The sequence below is a fragment of the Silurus meridionalis genome, chromosome 15 (genome assembly GCF_014805685.1).
Source record: "Silurus meridionalis isolate SWU-2019-XX chromosome 15, ASM1480568v1, whole genome shotgun sequence".
Lineage (NCBI taxonomy): Eukaryota > Metazoa > Chordata > Actinopteri > Siluriformes > Siluridae > Silurus > Silurus meridionalis.
In genome coordinates, this window is record NC_060898.1 from 10,920,646 (window position 1) to 10,939,317 (window position 18,672).

The 18,672-nt window shown below is 37.4% G+C and overlaps 2 protein-coding genes across 4 annotated transcripts in view; one reads left to right on the plus strand and one right to left on the minus strand.

The window, feature by feature from the left end:
* The window catches only part of ppp2r2bb (protein phosphatase 2, regulatory subunit B, beta b), a 64,375-nt gene extending 60,355 nt beyond the window's left edge, over positions 1-4,020 (minus strand). The window contains exons 1-3 of one of the 3 annotated variants that reach the window (XM_046867119.1): positions 3,727-4,020; positions 2,400-2,593; positions 937-1,004 (exon numbers count right to left, since the gene is read on the minus strand). The gene's annotated coding sequence lies outside the window, so the exon portion shown is untranslated. Of the gene's footprint in view, positions 1-936; positions 1,005-2,399 lie in introns of all 3 variants that reach the window. The other 2 variants (XM_046867120.1, XM_046867122.1) reach the window with 2 other exon arrangements.
* Positions 4,021-5,701: 1,681 nt separating this feature from the next.
* Positions 5,702-16,778, plus strand: LOC124398200 (prenylcysteine oxidase-like). The gene is made up of 6 exons (XM_046868282.1): positions 5,702-6,134; positions 6,353-6,559; positions 6,972-7,146; positions 11,818-12,029; positions 12,778-12,918; positions 15,875-16,778. The coding sequence occupies exons 1-6, from the start codon at positions 6,029-6,031 to the stop codon at positions 16,534-16,536; spliced, it is 1,503 nt and encodes a 500-aa protein (XP_046724238.1). The 5' UTR covers positions 5,702-6,028; the 3' UTR covers positions 16,537-16,778.
* Positions 16,779-18,672: the final 1,894 nt, after the last annotated feature.

Below are 18,672 nucleotides of genomic sequence, written 5' to 3' on the forward strand. Positions count from 1 at the left end.
GTTATATTAAATTAAATTAAATTTTTTTCCTATTACAGCTGTCTTAAGTAAATAGATATACTGAGATATAATTCTTTCATTGTTGTTATTAAACAGGAGCTTTAGTTGACCATGGACTCAAGCTAGGTTAATGTTGAGGACAGAACAGTGCAGTGAATGTTTTGGTAAAACTAAACGGAGCATATCAGCACAAACACCTCATACAAACTGTCAAGTACTGTGATGGAGGGGTGATGATTTGAGATGTTTTGCAATTACAGTAGCTGGGCACCTTGCAGTCATTGAGTTTAAGATGTATACCAAGGTATTCTAGAGTCAAATTTATTCCAAAATCAAAAAAGAAGCATAAAAGTACTGGAGAACCATGGATTAGGGCTGTTGCTTATCTGAATTGAGAAAAGCTAGTTGAGGTAGCAAAAAACATGTATAGACAGGGATAGGAATTGTCTACAGAACATCCATATGCAAAGATACTAGTGCTTCAATGCTGGAATATTGCACATTTTAATCCAAGAGCTCTAGACCTAAAACAATTGCATATAAACAAACAACTGTGCAACTTCATAAAATGCATCCACCATTTCTGTCTTACTGTATATTCAAATCAACTCAGCATGCAAATGCCTAATGAGGTCATTTATGAGCAGGAACAAATCATGATGAGTTTTATTTCCTCTTTCTAAAAAAAAAATAAAACATTCTTGCTTAGAGGGAGCACTCCAGTCATGTATACAGCACAACCAATAGGTCAAGCACAGATTGACTGTCAATTGCAACAGAATTAAATTGGGATATGGGGCAGTTGTTTTTTTTGTAAAATATCAATTACAGATTTATGGTCTTGATGCAATTGTAATGCAATTGTAATATTTCTAGTAGGTTACTGGGGTTACTAAATGTTACATAATGTACATTATATAAGACACATTTACTCACATTTATAGTCCTAAACTTTTGATTTCGTCTGCACAACTGGCTCAGTGAAAAATGGAGTGTCACAGTATCTGTGAAGAAATTGTACAAACTGTATAAATAATATTAAAACTGTTTATTATATTCTGTGACCAAAAAATTGATCAAGAATACAGGTTGCCATGTTAATCGTTAACAGCATGAGGCATGGCTGATTTAGTGTTATCTGATCTGTAAGTATATTGATGGAGGAGTATAAAGAGTTATGACATGGTTTACCGATCTGTTTGTGCACACAATGCCGACAATACTCCACTAACCATATAATACTATATCTAGTCAGAGGAGGTCTTATAACCATCTATCTCTCTACTGATGCAAAGAAATGGTGTCAGTAATTAGTCAGTATTTAGCACCAGAATTAGTAATTATATATGCACAGAAACAATATATGTGGTAGATGTAACTATAGACATATAGACACACACACACACGTATGTTAAATATGTCAACTATATGCCTCAAAAAATTTCAGAACCAATGAACAGCTAAAAACAACATTTTTTATGACCATTCCTTTGGGGGGCTCCATATGGTGTGAAATCAGAAAAAGACAGATTTTATATACAATTTTATTTACAGTAAAATTTCTATATAGTGTAACATAAAAAAACATATGTTAAAGACACTAAATAAGTTACTTCCAAACAATCAATCAGTAAGATAAAGTTGAACAGGCAGTATATACATTTAGGTAATATAGGTCAAATGCTCTGAATATCTTCATAAGCCTAAACACAACATACAATGCTTATTTATAAATACCGATGTTACATAAATACCAATTAGCCATAGTAATGCACTATTACATCTTCATGAAGTTTCCATTTCCGTATTTAACTTTCCTTGTAGGTTTTCAGATAATAAAGTTCTTATAAACATGAATAACAACACAATATACATAATACATTGCATTTAAAGACAAAAAAAACCCATGCATTTCTAATTAATAAAATTTGCCTATGCACATCGTTTTCTTCATTTACCTTTCAATTTATTGTAAAAGTTGAAAAGTTTGTCTAGTGTTCAAGCCTGATTATTAAAAGCTGCTTATGAAAAATCATTCATCACAGTTAATCATTTTGGTAACACAAAAAGCTTGTAAAGACCATTTGTGGCATAATTTCTATTCAAGCCATTTAAAAAAATGTACTCATAAACATTTGTAAAATAATTGTTAAATATCATAAATATTCTATTTTACATCAACAAAAGTACTACCTGATGAGGTAATAAATGTCCTAGTTGTATTCTTCTGTACCCGACAACAGGAAAAAAGGCACAATGATTATTACACAAATGTATATACATCTATATCTTACTAGCTTATGAAAATGCATTTTAACCCAAACCACTTCAGAATGTAATAATTTTGTTTATTACACATACTAAAGACATGAAAAGCAAATAATTCTTTAAATCATTACCTCAGTTTGTTTATCAATGACATGACACTGGAGGGTTCTCTGCAGCTGTTTTATATCCATCCATGTTATTTGGAGCATCCAAGCTTAAGAACTGAACTCCGTGGGCTGAATGCTAATTGAACACCCTTGGAATTCAGTTCTCAAAGCCAAAACCTCAGTTCAAAGCAGTGCAAAATGTACACCAAATATTTGTCCTAATGCAAAAAAAAATGCATAAATAAAATAATGCATTAGTATATATTATTTATTATTACTATTATTCTTATAATTGACATATGTTGTTAAGAAACCGCCTGTTGTTGTTCTGTCTTTGGGAATTTTTCTTTATTTCCTTGTTCCTCATCTGTAACTGTGCATGATTTATGTTACACTTCCTGCATATACAAATGTCTAAGTTCAACAATAACTGCTGCTATGTGAAACTATTTTTACTTTTTAAAAGACCTAAAACAGATTTTATTCAGGAATCAGTGTCTAAAGTTAACTCTAAATAGAAAGTGCATACTATGTGAGAAGAGTTACTGCAAAATGTCTAAAATAAAAATACCTCATAGGTGTTATTTGTAGTTATAAATGTTACATGACCTAACCAAATTAACTTTTAGAGATATAACAATGACCAAATTATCAAAAGGATAATATTAGACAATTCGTCGCATCCTAAAGACCTACCTGATAAGAAAGACAATAAACATGGTTGTATAAGAAAATCTAAAATAAAAAAGGCGTTTGAAAAAGGTAACAGACAAACGGCTAAGGAAAAGGAACCTTGAGAAAATCTGGGCTGAAACATTTCCTTATAAGTTAAAAAAATAATTTCTAATTAAAACTCAATGCAGCTACACCCTTGTTGTTTGCATTTTGATTTCATGAACTGTTCAATTCTGCATCCAGTCACACTGCTCTTGACTTGCCTTCCTATGTACATGACGGTTTTAAAACAGATTATATAACATTTGAAATATATATCTACTATAGAATAAATTTTTAATGTTATAACACTGGTTGTAATAAAAAGACAATCCACATCATGGGCTGTGTGTAATAAGAAAAACTGTACACAGCATGTTTGTTAAACAAAAGTAATTCAGTTTAAAGTGATAAATATAATAGTTATGAGAAATCATATTTATTTAAACAAAAGTAGAATTTAAAAAAATCATCCAGGCCCTGTTGAGTGTGATAGAAGGGCTTGGATCTCAAGCATCACACCCAGATTTGACCTTAACACAAAAAAAACACGTGCAAAGTCCCTAATAAAGACGCTCATCCTAATGCACACTAACCATCTCGAAATGTCTTTTATCTCTCCCTCTGTCGTTCTCACCTCGTCTTTTGCTTTTTTTTCCTCCTATAAAGGCTCCGGTGAGTCATTCCAGGAAAAGCAGGCTCAGAATGCTGAATCATAAGTGCACTTGATAAATAATATAAAAGGCGTACACTGAGCCGCCTACTCCTCTGGATCAAGCCTGTTTCGGCATATATAAAGCGGGCGCTCATTTGCATATACGCAAACTTGCATGCCTGCACGCGCGCGCGCACCCGCGGACCTCGCTGGAAATTCCCGTTTAATCCATAACACGCGCGCGGGCTGCTAATGTAAGACGGAGCCGCGTTGTTCGGCGACACGGGCTTTTAGATATAGTGTGTGTGTGTGTGTGTGTGTGTGTGTGTGTGTGTGTGTGTGTGACAGCTCGAAGTGAACACGCAAATAACAACCAGGTCGTGTCAGTACCACCTCCTCCTCCTGCCACATATATAAGCTCGCTGTAAGGCGACGCGGTGTTTGAGAAAACCCCTAACCGCTGGAAACAGGAGGAAACGGCGGTGAAGAGTCAATACACCATTTCCGCTCTGTAAACTCCGCGGCTTGTGACGGGGAAATCCTGAAGCACCACGAGCCTTCGCCTGCTGTAACCGTCGTAGTCTGCTGTTTTTCATCTTTGATCTTTAGTTCATTTTTAACTGATCGGTTATAATTTATACACTGAAGGACCGAACCTTGTTGAATTTTTGATACAAATCAATATTGGAGTTTACATGCAAAACCAGCGCTTGAGGAGAGTGTTTGCGCGCGCGTGTATCCAAATACAATGCAAAAGGTTTTAAAACACTTCAACCTGGTCTAGAGCGGGCAAGGCACTAGACAGAGACATATTTATACACTTATATGAACACCACTGAAATGAAATTATTACATTCTCATTAACTTGCTATTATTAGGCAACGTTATTAGTGTTATACAAACAGTACTCGGGCTCTCGCACGCCCTCATGTGGCAGGGGTAATGGCTGCCTTTCATGCTACTTTTTGATGCAGTTTTATCGCTAGAAGTAGGCCTGAATATATTTTACACCGGTATGCTAGATGTTAGACTATAAGAGGTCTACAAACAGTTTATTGGTGATATTCTCATAAATAGTCACGGGCACGCGCCTAATCCGCGCGCTCAAATGAGTTTGAATGGGATTGCGCAATCCGAGGAGGGACAGGGAATTACAGCCAGTGATTGTGACAATAAAAACGACCAGAAGAGCACAGATCAGAAATAAAACTTGTTTAAAAATGTATACTGTTATTTGCCATTTCATATTTATCTAGGGTTAGGGTTTTATCTACCTCTCCTGGCTGCACTTCTCTCACTTCAACACACGTCACTGTTATTTGTGCAGCTCATCTCATTACGGGTCTGTATTTCCACAGGAGGATCATAAAGTGTTCCTCCACTTGCACACAGATAACCTCCACAAAAACTTGACCCACATAAACACTGCTTAACTCACATGATATAGGAAGCGAGTCACACTATCGTTACACTGCAAATGACCTGAAGTTACAGACGCAAAAACAGGAAGTGAACATGCGCATAACATCTGACCCTTTTGTGTGCTTGAAAACAAATATGTGCAAAATATTGCTTAATCTGAACAGCAGATTGACATGCACGCATGCGGCCACGCACGCGCGCACGCGCACACACACACACACACACACACACACATTCCTTCTTTTGTTGTAGAGCCTGCTACACTAGACTATACTAGTTACTGGATTAGGTTTTGTATTTTTAACTCAGCAGTGGCCCTGAAGTATTAACTAAGTAAAAACTAAATCAATGGTGATAAAAAGGTTTAAAACTGTTAGGCAGGTGGAGAATTACATTTAAAATATACACCACTTTATATGTACAAGGAAGGATTTTTTTTTTCTAAGAAACGCGTTTTATATATATATATATATATATATATATATATATATATATATATATATATATATATATATATATTCTCCAGTCAGGTGGGTGTAGTAGGTGTAATGCTGCTGTACGCAAAGGACAGATGAAATGCTGCGGGAAAGAAAAAGTGACAAAATATTTGGAAGCATTACGTCATGACGCTACGGTCAGCGGAAGCACGTGACTTTGACACATCGGACAGAATTGGCAGGCTGCTTCGCTTCCGATGAAGTGAAACGTTCTGGAAACACGATCATTCATCTCCGACATTTTAGCTTGTGCACTGCGGTCCGTGGATTTCAGTGTAGTTTCTGGATGAAATTTTCCTGTGAGGCTGTGCTTCAGTAATGGACGTCAGCTGTTCCTGTTCTACTGCCTGAACATATCTAGCGCCATGCTGCTCTACACTTCAGTAGGGTTTCTCTCTTTACTATGCGCGGGTCCAGCGCTGGGGGATTCAGGGTTTGCACAGCTGGACGGCACACCGCCTTCTAAAATCGGTAGGCCTGACTTACTGCGCTTTAGTGCGTTGTTACTAACGCCAGCTACACACGATGGCTCAGCGCTAAACGGTTTCCCACTTTTTACACTCTATTGCGCCGCAAAGAGTCTTTCTACACACCTCGACGGTGCAGACTCTTAAGTTAGTTGACCGTTGCAAATATCTGCCATAGCAATTAAATCCCTGTTTGCTCACAATGTGTATTTGTGTTTTGAGCTGTCGTTGGCGCTGGAATCGGCGGAACAGCGACAGCGCACTTCCTGCGGCAGCATTTTGGACCGGAAGTGCGCATTGACGTGTTTGAGAAGCAGGAGGTCGGCGGTCGCCTGGCAACTGTCACCGTTAACAACCAAGCCTACGAAACTGGCGGCTCCATCATTAATTCCCTCAACGTACACATGCAGGACTTTGTGAAGCAGCTGGGTGTGTACCTAACTCTCACAATGTTTAACAAACAAGGCTTTCTTTTATAGTGAAACAGTTACTGTAAATAGAAGTATGATAGTATGTGAATTGTGTGTATATTATGCCCATTAAAGCTTACTTTTTATTTTCTGGGATATGAACAACAATATGAGGGATCCACCAATATGATTTTACCTAGCTGAATTCAAAGCAGTCTAGTTATACTTTCACATAAAAATGTCCATACAATATGCAGGTGTGTCAAAAACATCATATAACCTTTTTTTGTCAAGATTCTTCTGACGTCTGTTACTGTTCTACCATGTACTCTCATAGGAATCATGCGCAGACCGGGAATATGAGAGTTGAGTAGAATCTAATTGATCCAGTCCAGGACACTGATCCATATTCCATTGTTTTACTGTGGTAGGGCTGAAATATCGAAAGAGTGTGGCAGGCAAGATGGCCGTCTTTAATGGTAAGGAGTTCATTCTGGAAGAGACTGACTGGTACTTGCTGGACCTCTTCCGCCTGTGGTGGCGTTATGGCAGCAGCTTTATCCGGATGCAAATGTGGGTCGAGGAGATAATGGAAAAGTTCATGAGGTGAGGAAATTCTCTGAAAAGAGCAGCAGAGCAAACCAAACTAGCTTCAAGCCCATGACTATATAAATTGGGTTTGAGTTTTTAATCATATAATAATGCTTGTGAAATAAGAAGTTTTTATTTTGTAGCTTGTCATTTGGTGAAAGGCATGTGTACAAAAAAAAAAGAAATGAAATGACTTTAGGTAAACCTAAATGTGCAGGTAGAACATGCATCCAACTAAAGGCAGGCTGGCTCTAATTTATTCAAAATGCAGAGAAGCTTGTTCGAATGCTTTTGGACAATACAACTATAATAGTTTTTCTACTAAATTGCCTGAAATAGCCTTAAAATATATTTATAATTAACAGGACACAATGGCGGAAAACTATTAAAGACTTTATGAACCTGAACCACACGTTCTTGAAATTAAATTAATGAGAAAGGATAAGTTTTGAGCACGTGGATTCGAAAAATATAATGCTTCCAATATTAGAAATGTAATGTAAAGACTGCAAAATCAAGTGACAAGGAAACAATAAAACACACAAAATGAGCAGTAAATGAGTTACAAACAGCGATGATAAAGAAACGTGATTATTTTATTTGACCAGGTGATTGTCTGTGCTATATTTGAACCCAGACATTAGGGTTGCACAAGCAAGTGCACTTTTAGTGTCGGTCCCAAGCCCGGATAAATGGGGAGGGTTGCGTTAGGAAGGGCATCCAGCATAAAACGTGCCACATCGAACATGCTGATCATGAATACGGACGATCCACTGTGGCGACCCCTAATGGGAGAAGTCTGTGCTATATTTAGCATCTGACAGAGCTAACCTGGTCCATAGGCATGCCTTGCTTAGTTGTGAAATTGGTGAATGGGTATATAAATGATTAATTAAAAAAACCCAAGCATGCCTTACGGCATGGTGTATAAAATAATCTAAAGCCCATGTGATTTTATATATATATATATATATATATATATATATATATATATATATATATATAAAATGTATATGTGTACAAACACACACACACACACTGGCGATCAAAATTAGAGAACAATTTATAAACGATTGAACAATTCTGAAATAATGTCATCTTCACTGCTCAACAGTTGAGGGAGTTTTTGTCCTGTCTATACCATGCTACCAGAACACCTTTCCCACAAATTAACTAAGGCATTTAAAAAAAAAAAAAACATTATTTTGCAGAAAACACACTGGTTAAAAATTAGAGAACACTTTCAGATACCTCTAGTTATTGGTGTTAATCTGGTACCTGGTGCTAATTTCCTTGATTATCTGTCAACCCCTATTTAACTGGCAGCCTAACTTCCAGTTTCACTGACTCTGCAAGATGGTGGGCCGTTCTAAAGTGACTGAAAGTCTCCGGCAGCAGTTTGTCCAGATGAAGGCCAAAGGGATGACCCTATCAGCCATAGCAAGACAAGTTGGTCGTTCCAAATCTGTGATTTCAAGAATATTGAATCTTTACAACATCACAAACTCATTCAAGTCCGCCAAGAAGGCTGGTCGTCCACGGAAGACAAATACAAGAGAGGACAGGATACTGCGGAGGATCTCAATGGGCAATCGTTTCCACAATGCAGCTGGAATTGTTCACCAAACCACTCATTAGCAGAAAGAATCAAAAGGTTAGACTAAGCTTTGCTGAGGAGCATGTTGTGTGGACAGAGGAGAAGTTACTTCAGTGATGAAAGCAAGTTTAATTTATTTGGGTCCGATGGGAAACATTATGTTCGGCGACAAACTGGAGAAGGACTGAACCCAAAGTGTGTAAAGAAGTCAGTGAAAAGTGGAGGAGGTAGTGTCATGGTTTGAGGCATGTTTTCTGCAGCAGGAGTTGGGCCTCTTGTACAGCTACATGTCAGAGTGAATGCAAATGTTTATCAGAACCTTCTTCAACAACATATGGTTCCTTTCATGCGTTCATCACCCAATCAGCACGCAGTGTTCATGCAGGACAACGCTCCATGTCACACAGCAAAACGGGTTAAGCAGTTCCTTGAAACTGAAAACATTGAAATAATGACATGGCCTGCCCAGAGTCCTGATCTCAACCCAATAGATAACCTCTGGAAAATCCTTGGCGACAAAGTTATGGCCAAGAAACCCACTACAGTCACCGAACTGTGGAGGAGGCTGGAAGAAGAGTGGACCAAAATCACACCAGTACAGTGTGAGAGACTAGTGCTGTCCTGTGGCCGCAGATGTGCTGAAGTCATTTAAAAAAAAAATATATATATATATATATATATATATATATATATATATATATATATATATATATATATAAAATATAAATAATATACCGTATTTTTCGGACTATAAGCCGCTACTTTTTCCCAATTTGAACCCCGCGGCTTAAACAACGAAGCGGCTTATTTATGGATTTTTCCTGGGTTTTTCCCGGTTTCACAAACTTCAAGCCAAAAAACTGAGGGTCATAACATTAGACCAATGAAATTTCCGAACGGAAACGAAAAAACGCACCTTTGTTCTGAGCTGCACGGCATCAGCAATGATCTTAGAGAAGCAATTGTTGTTGCCTGTAAATCTGGGAAGGGTTACAAGGCCATTTATTCACAAGTTGAAAACAAAGAGTTACATTTCACTATGGTGTGTTTGTAAGGGTTGCATCTGAACAAAACACAAGTCTTCTGGAACAGTGACCTTTGGACATATGAGACCTAATTGGAGATGGTTGGTTATAATACACAGGACCATGTTTGGTGAAACCAAACACAGCATATCAGCACAAACATCTCATAACAAATGTCAAGCACAGTGGTGGAGTGGTGATGATTTGGGCTTGTTTTGCTCCCAAAGGCAAGTTGCAGTCATTGCGTTGGCCATGACATTTTCTGTATACCAAAGTATTCTAGAGTCGTATATAAGGTCATCTGTCTGACATCTAAAGCGTGGCCAAAATTTGGTCATACAACAAGGACATTGATCTGGAACACACAGCAAATTTGCAAAAGAATGTCTAAAAAAACAACAGAATTATTGTGTCACATTGACCTAGTCAAAGTCCAGACCCCAACCTGACTGTAGCAGGACCTTAAGCTGTGCGCATAAAATTGCCTGCAAACAAGCTTGCAGACTCAGCAGAGTTTCTCTCTTTCTATCTGTCTATATCTCTCTGTATGCTCGCTTTTTGTTGAAAATACACATTTTGCAGAGAAAATGTATATATGTATATATTGCCAAGCAGTTTAACTGTAAAGAAGGGCTTATGCCAGAGACTCCTTTCATTAATGTTAAATACATATCTTCTTGTAATAAATGACACCACAGCAATAATTATACATTGTAGATTTAAAAAAATATATTTATTGTTACTATAAGCTTATAGAAGGCGCTTTTGAGACTCTGTTGGAGCTTTTAGCATATAAACAGTAATGTATTATTATGAGCACATTAAATCGCATTAACTTGTTGTTAATGTGTTCATGTTACAGCTACTGTCACAACTTTGCTATTTCACTAGACCAATTTGAGAATTCATTTACAAAAGGAGGCTATATAAACAGCCTTTTAGTGATCTTTATTTGCCCCAGATTTCAAATGCTTTCGTTAAACAATTGTACTCCTTTGTAAGGTGTCTCACTTTGCGCAGACTGCATTTCTCAGTGTTGTTTTTTTCAACCAAAACCAATTTCTCACTTGGTGCTGCCATCATGGAAAGTTTCCGAGTTTCTGAGATAGAGTGAGTGAGAAAGATAGGTTTACATGAACTCGATGTAAAAAAGACTTCAAACCTTTTTCCCCCACATTTGGTTTGACGGATCCATTTGACGACTTGTTAACGTAACAGCTGAATTAATTTATTACACTGATAAAAGCTGTTATGGAATATATGACAGGGGTCAGTAATCAAGGCAGTGGAAAAAAAACAGCGATGCAGATGGTGTACAGAAGGGTGGTTTGAAAAAGCAGTGTGTATGTAATGTTTTAAGGAGAATTTTTTTTTTCTTTTCTTTTAATGTATCACAGTTTACTAAAGTAGGACATGAATGAAGTGTACAGGATTATTAGCATTTGTTTTAATAATGCAAAAACTGTGACTAGTTAACAATAACAGCTATACAGACATTATATATGCATATTTTGGAACTCTTATAATAACTCACATAGGCTAATATATATTGTATATTCACATTGGTCTCCTGTACTTCTAATCTTAGTTCTCCATTAATATGTCTTTTTAACATATTTGTAGCTCTCTTCACTGGGTGATTTTTTTAAAGATTCAGATGGAATCATGCCAGAAAAGCAGGCACCCGACTCTCAGCACTCGTTTTTTTTAAAATAATTATTATCATTTATGAAAATGGGTCTTACTTGCATCAGCAAAATGTAAATAAAGAAATCAAATTTATTTGTCACATACACGATCATGCACATTACAATATGTACCACCTGAGGTAGTTGTAGTGAAAAAGCTAACGATATAATATAAATATTTATAAATCCGGGAAATACTCACAGGAATGTTGGGTGCGTGGGTGTTGTGTGATAAAAAGTAACCAGTCTTTCAGCCCTGTGAGTGTTTCTTTACTAAATAAAGAGGAGAATGTTGTGCTAAATGTTTTTTTTACTTGTGTCATCAAGATCTTGATAATTAAGTCTGTACTGCAATGATCTGTTTGTTTCTGTGCAGAATCTATAAATACCAGGGTCATGGTTATGCGTTCAGTTCAGTGGAGGAGTTACTGAATTCGCTCGGAGGTTCAGGATTTCTCAACATGACCCGCCGCTCTCTGTCCGAGTCTCTACTGGAGTTGGGTGTGTCTCAGCGGTTCATTGATGAAGTCGTTGCTCCAATTATGTGGGTCAACTACGGCCAGAATGTCAGTATACCAGCATTTGTTGGTAGGTATATTTACTGTTTCCCACATACATCACATGCAGTCTGAGGTTATGAGGCAAAGCTGGTAACATATTGACCGTTGGTAGCAAAGACATCTTTGTAAAGCTGCTTTCAGACAATGTCCATTGTAAAAGTACTATACAAATAAAACTGAAATGAACTGAATACATTTATTTTCAGCATAATTTATCAGTCTTTGTGTAAATATTACTATAAGCCTAACTGAGCAAAACATTTCAGCTGGATTTCCAAACATTTTTAGTAATGTTTATATACATGCATGTGTACAGCACAGCTGATTTACATTTAGTGATACCCACATGACATAAAACGTTCCCTAAAAATTTTTATTATTTTAAATGAATATAAATGTGGAGCTCAATAAAAACTAAGGTGACAATCTATGCATCCATCCATCTACTCGCTCACAGTTTCATGAAGCAATCATAATTACACTTTTCACTTTTGCCTAGTGAGGTTTAACTTAAAGATAAATCCCATTTTGTATGTGGTCAATAAATGTTTATTATGTTCATATTTTCCTGTTTACTTGTGCTGACGCTTCGGGATGGTAGCTTTGTTTAGGAGTTATAAATCTCTTTATGGAATGATTTTTTTATATATTTTTTATTTTCTTACTTTCTTCTCTTTTGTTTATTGAACTTGTGCTCCTATCAGATGGCAGATTTTACTTGGAATTCTAGCACATAAATTTCAAAAATCTTAATTTTTGCTGCTGTACTTTCTCAGGTGCTGTTTCACTAGCTGGGGCACAGACAAATCTGTGGGCAGTGGAAGGAGGAAATAAATTAGTGTGCTCCGGACTTCTAAAACTAGCAAAGGCAAACCTGATCCATTCACAAGTTACCTCCATTTCCCTTCATTCAACAGGTATTTACATGTACTTTCGTATTTCATAATTCAGTGTCATTTATTTAACAGCATGTTAAAAAAAATGTATTCATAATTTAATGGCAGATCATACTTTTTTATGCTAAGCTAAAAAAAGTATATAAAAAGTATATATATATATATATATATATATATATATATATATATATATATATATATATATATATATAAATTAGTGGCACGGTACATGAAAAAAAAACGGACCGTTCCGTTCGCTTGTCTCGGTTCGGTTCGTGTGTGTGTCGCACGGTTCGACGCATGCGCAATGTAGCCCAGTGCTCAGTTTCGCCTCAGACAGTTTCGCGTGAACATACATATAGACAGTAAAAGTTGTGTAAGGAGTGCTGCAGTGGAGTGGAGGAGCAAGTGGAGGAGATAATGAAGGCTGCACGGAGTTGGCGGATGCGCCCGCTTCGTTCAAATCCGGTGTGTGGGAACATTTTGGATTTCATGTTACTTACGATGACAACGGAAATAAAACAGTAGATAGAACTGCGACTGTGTGCAAGCATTGTGCAAAATGCATTCAATATGCTAATGGCAACACTTCTAATTTGACAGTTTATTTGACAAGACTTTATGTCAATGTGTCGAAAAGCACAAACAGGAGAGAGCCAGTTTGGAAACAACTTCTATTGTCTGCAGCATTTAAGCAGCCTCTCAGTGATAAGTCGGACAGGGCAATAGCCATAACTAAAGCATTGGGGATGTTTATAGCAAAAGATATGCAACCGTGCAGTGTGATTGATTGTGAAGGATTTCGTCAGCTGATGAATGTACTCGAGCCGCGGTTTAATATTCCCTTATATGCCATATGTGAACATGATCCAGAAATGGCGCCACCTTCTCTGGGTTAAAGAGCATTTAAAATTGACAGAAGCAAAGGAAAAAAAAACTGTTCTGTGGTCAGAGAAATAAAAATGTAAAATTCTATTAAGAAACTGTGGACACCTTGCGTAAAGGACTAAAGAAGAGAAGGACTCTCTGACTTCATCACTCAGTTCAAAAGCCTGCATCTCTGATGGAATATGGGTGCATTAGTGCCTATGGAATGGGCAGCTTTCACACCTGGTAGGCACCATTAATGTTAAATAGTATATACAGGTTTTAGAGTAACATATGCTTCCATCGAGATGACCTCTTTTTCAGGGGGAGCCTTGCTAATTTCAGCAAGACAATGTTAAACATACTACATCTGTTACAACAGCATGGTATTGTAGTAAAAGAGTCTGTGTGCTAAACAGGCCTGCCTGCAGTTCAGACCTTTTACAATAGAAAAACAGTTGGCACATCAAGAGATTAAAAATATGACAAAAAAGACCCAGGACCATTGAACAGGTAGAATTCTATATCAAACGCAAATGAGATAGCATTCCTCTACCGAAACTCTAGCAACTGATCTCATCAGCTGCCAGAGTTTTATAGACTGTTGTTGAAAGAAGAGGGGATGCTACATATTAGGAGCATGGCTCTGTTGCAGGAGTATTTTTTTCTTAAAAAGGTACATTTGGATTTATGAGATTTACAAATCATTGCATTTGGTTTAATTAACGTTTTGCTCAGCATCCCAACTTTTTTCTATTTGGAATTGTACAAGTTTGCATAGAAATTTTGGCATTAATTTAAAAGTACAGTCGAACCCACTTATCTCGACCTCGGTTAACTCGCCAACCCTATTAAGTCACCGTTTTTGAAGTGGAACCACCAAATTCTCGCTTTGTCTTAGCATTTTCTAATTGGTTATGTCGATTTTTTTATGTCCTCGAACCCTAATATCTCGATCACAGCAAATTTTCCACTTAACGTCGGTTATGTCAGGAATCCCCCTGCCACGCCCTCTTCCGCGGCGGCATTCCCCGAAGCATTACCCTGCTTCTTCTACCGTGCGTGCCCCGCCCGCACAGAGCTCGTCGCAGTCATGCTGATCACACACACCTGACTCTCATTCACTCACTCATCCCATCTCCTATTTAAGCCCCTCACCTCCACACACTCACGGTCCGTTATTGTTTGTGCATGATCGTATGTGTTGGTTCATGGCGGTCTGTGTAATCGCGTATACGTGTCCCGCTACATACTCTTCTTCTCGGACTCCGCATTCTCTCAACGGCACCCCGGATTACCCCGATCCTGCTGTTTTCCATGTTCACACTGTCTGCACCACGTTTATCCGTTGCTGCCCAGCGCTGCGCTTTCCATAGCGCGGATCCGTGGATTCTCTACACGAACTGTCTCTGCTTCCACAGAACTTCGTGGACCGCGCTCCCGGAGCGCACCACTGGATATTACTGCTTCACTACAAGTATTGGTTGATTATCTCCTGAGTATTCTCAATAAACTTTGTTTGCGTTTACCTCCTTATCCGCATTACAGGTTATCTTGATGTGCATGCACGTGTTTTTGGAGGTTTTTTAGACAACAGCATTGCCGCGATTTGTTTGATTGGTCAAGATAATTAATTAAAGCTATGTAACAAGTTCTATTTACTGATTTTCAGGTCTTGTTATGTAAGTTTGTAACAATTATTTTTTTTTAACCATAGCAGTGTAAAGAAAATAATAGAACTTACATTGTCTGGTATAGTTTTATGCAAATATCTTTTTTGGGTAAAGTAAGATTTCTCCCCATCATTTTTTGTGAAATATATTTGGTCATCTTGAAGGAATATTTATTGAAAATCTGGCCAAAATAAAAAAGCCTTAAATATTTGCTTGTGTTATATTGGAATAGGGCATTTAAATGGATCTCAGGGGTGCACAAACGTACAGAAAATGTTTACATTTTCAACCTTTAGTTATATAAGTTAATAAAAATAAGTGCTTTATATATAAAATATTGCAAAATATACAACCAGAGGCCATATTCATAATTAAATGTTTAAGCTGGAATTAAGCTGAAATAACATCTTTTATAACGTTGTTTTTGCTCATTCTAGGTGACACCCACCAGTACAAGCTCAGTTACACCACTCAAACTGAGATTGCATCAGACATCTATGACATAGTTATCATAGCCACTCCTCTCCAGCAAAACGTAAACTCAGGAATCTCTTTCTTAGGCTTTGAACTCCAGCTGCCAGAGATAACTGGGTCTTACCACACAATGGTGGCCTCAATTGTCCATGGTTATCTCAACTGCTCTTACTTCGGCTTTCCTGACCCTAAGCTTTTCCCCTTCACGAGTGTGCTGACAAGCGAAACGGCTAGTCTGTTCTTCAACAGTGCCTCTAGCATCTGCCCCGTCAACATCAGCACTGGATTTCGACGCAAACAGCCACATGAGGCCAGAGTCTACAAAGTCTTTTCCCCTAAACCACTGGAGAAGGATGAGCTAAAGACCCTATTTAAGTCTTACTACTCTGTACAGGTCATTGAATGGAAGGCATACCCTCGTTATGGAAGCTCTCAGGAAATATCACCTATGATCCTGCATGAAAGTCTTTACTACCTCAATGGAATTGAATGGGCTGCAAGTGCAATGGAGATGAGCTCTGTGTCTGCTAAAAACATTGCGCTTTTGGCTTACCATCGCTGGAATAGGCAGCACGAGATGATTGACCAAATTGACCTTATGCACAAGATCAAGACAGAACTGTAAAATTTTCTGACCAACAATAATTTTCTGTAAAAATCCTGCTAGCACAAGCTAGAGACTGTGGAAGACATTGCTTTTTGCACATCTATTACAGTATTTCCAGTCATTGTTCTGACAAGATGGTTACGTCTGTATCTAAAAGAAAACGCAGCTAAAGTGGTTTTTTTTTTTTATGTTGGAATGTTACTGATATTTTTTTGTTTGTTTGAGTGATTTCTAGTTGGAATAAAGACCATTTAATTTGTCCCAAAGAATCTTTATAGATTGTTTTTAAAATAATGTAACACACTGAGATGTTCTTCCAAAAAAAAACCCTGTATTTTCACTCATTTTGTACAGTCTTTATTATCGCATTACCTACTCATATTTATAAATTTTATGGTTAGTTGTTTTATGTGGAAAGATTAATTGTAGATAAGCTCATAGATTATTAGAATACTTAAAGATTTCCACTATGCATATTTACTGGGGAAGTACATTTAGGTGGGTAGGGTGTGTCTAAACATTTTAAAGGGGTTTAGTTTTGGGTAACATCAGACTGAAGTGCTCACCTATATTGCTTTTCTACTTCACCCCAGGTCCCACCTTAGCATATATATAGTAGTTGCTGAACTACATTGCATCCTAGTTTGAATATCCTTTTTACATGCAATTGTGAAACAGTATTTTTAATTCAATTAAAAACAATGTGGATATTATCTAGTGGCGCCGAACGTTTGACCAATTCTTTGCCCTACGAATATCGGTATTGACATTCCCAAGGGGCTGAGCAGAGGGTCCTGCTTTCATTATATCTTGTGACATACTTAAAAAAAAAGTTGGGCTGTTGTTCTCATATGATTAGATTCGACTTTTTAAAGTACTGAAATGAACTATTACTAATAATTAGTGATCATAAGGACATTCTCTAGTGATATTTTGGTCATGTTGGTGCTGACTACAACTATCTGTTGTAAGTGTTCCCCTTTTCTCCACTTACCAATTCCATAATTTGTGCCAGTAAAACGTAAGCCTGTATGGTTTTGATTTCTGTTGAGCAGCAAAATGTGTAATGGTGTTTTCAACATTTTATTTATCTAAAACGCAAATCACATTATTTGAAAACTTCCTGTTTTACCTCTACTCGGCAACAGATGGCGCTACAGACAGCTGTTTGTATTTTCTCCTCATTGTCAACTTTGCCAAAAAGCTGTGAAGAAACAGAAAAGCCTTTTGTACAGCCCTGCTGTGAGAACCAGTGCGTTTCTCAAGAGGATAAAGTAAAAGACCTTTAACTGCAGATCCAAGTTTTCAGATAAACACATTGTTAGCTAATGACCCAGAACTCATTTTTTCTAACCTCACAGGATAGCTCAACAATCTTCTTTCTTACATTTACATTTATCCTTTTGGCAGACGCTTAAGAAGTAAAGCTGAATCCAATCTAAATAAAAAGCTAAGCATTTGAGATTTACGCTTAATGCTTTAGCTATAACTTTCTGGCAGTTTGGTGGGGGGGGCAACTAGGGGGGGCAACTAGGAATGTTTTATATACTAGCGATAGAAGTGAGTCTGCAGATTAACAGGTCTACTAATGTAATTACGAAAATGTCATAATGATGTTTCATACTCGCCCTTCCAACAGTCTGTTCTGCCATATTCTGCCATTATTTTCACATTAAAGTTCAGCTTGACATGCAGAAAGAGAACAGTCTTCCCTCCAGAAGTGAATCCAGGAAACAGCAGAAACAAACAGCACAGCACTCATCCATTTTTATAGCTAGTTTGTGGAATGTATTTACATAGCAACCCATTCAAAAACTGTTGAAACCACTTCTCTGTGTCACTATCATTGTGTGCCTCTAGTCTGATAAATGCAGCTGCTAGCCACACACTTTACAGTAATGCAGTAGTTCTTGGACTGGTTAGGCTCAAAATCACAGTTCAAAACTGAATTCTGGAAACCATCTCATCATATTCAATGTATAAGATATTAAATAATGGACATAAAATCTGTAGAGCATAAAGATTTATGCAAAGAAGCAGGCTAAGTCCTCTAATAGTGATTATTTGTCCTGATTACATTGTGTGGTTGGCCCTTTTATCTCTGTGTTTGAGTGAAACGGGTAACAGTGACAAAAATAAGTTTGTTCACTACGC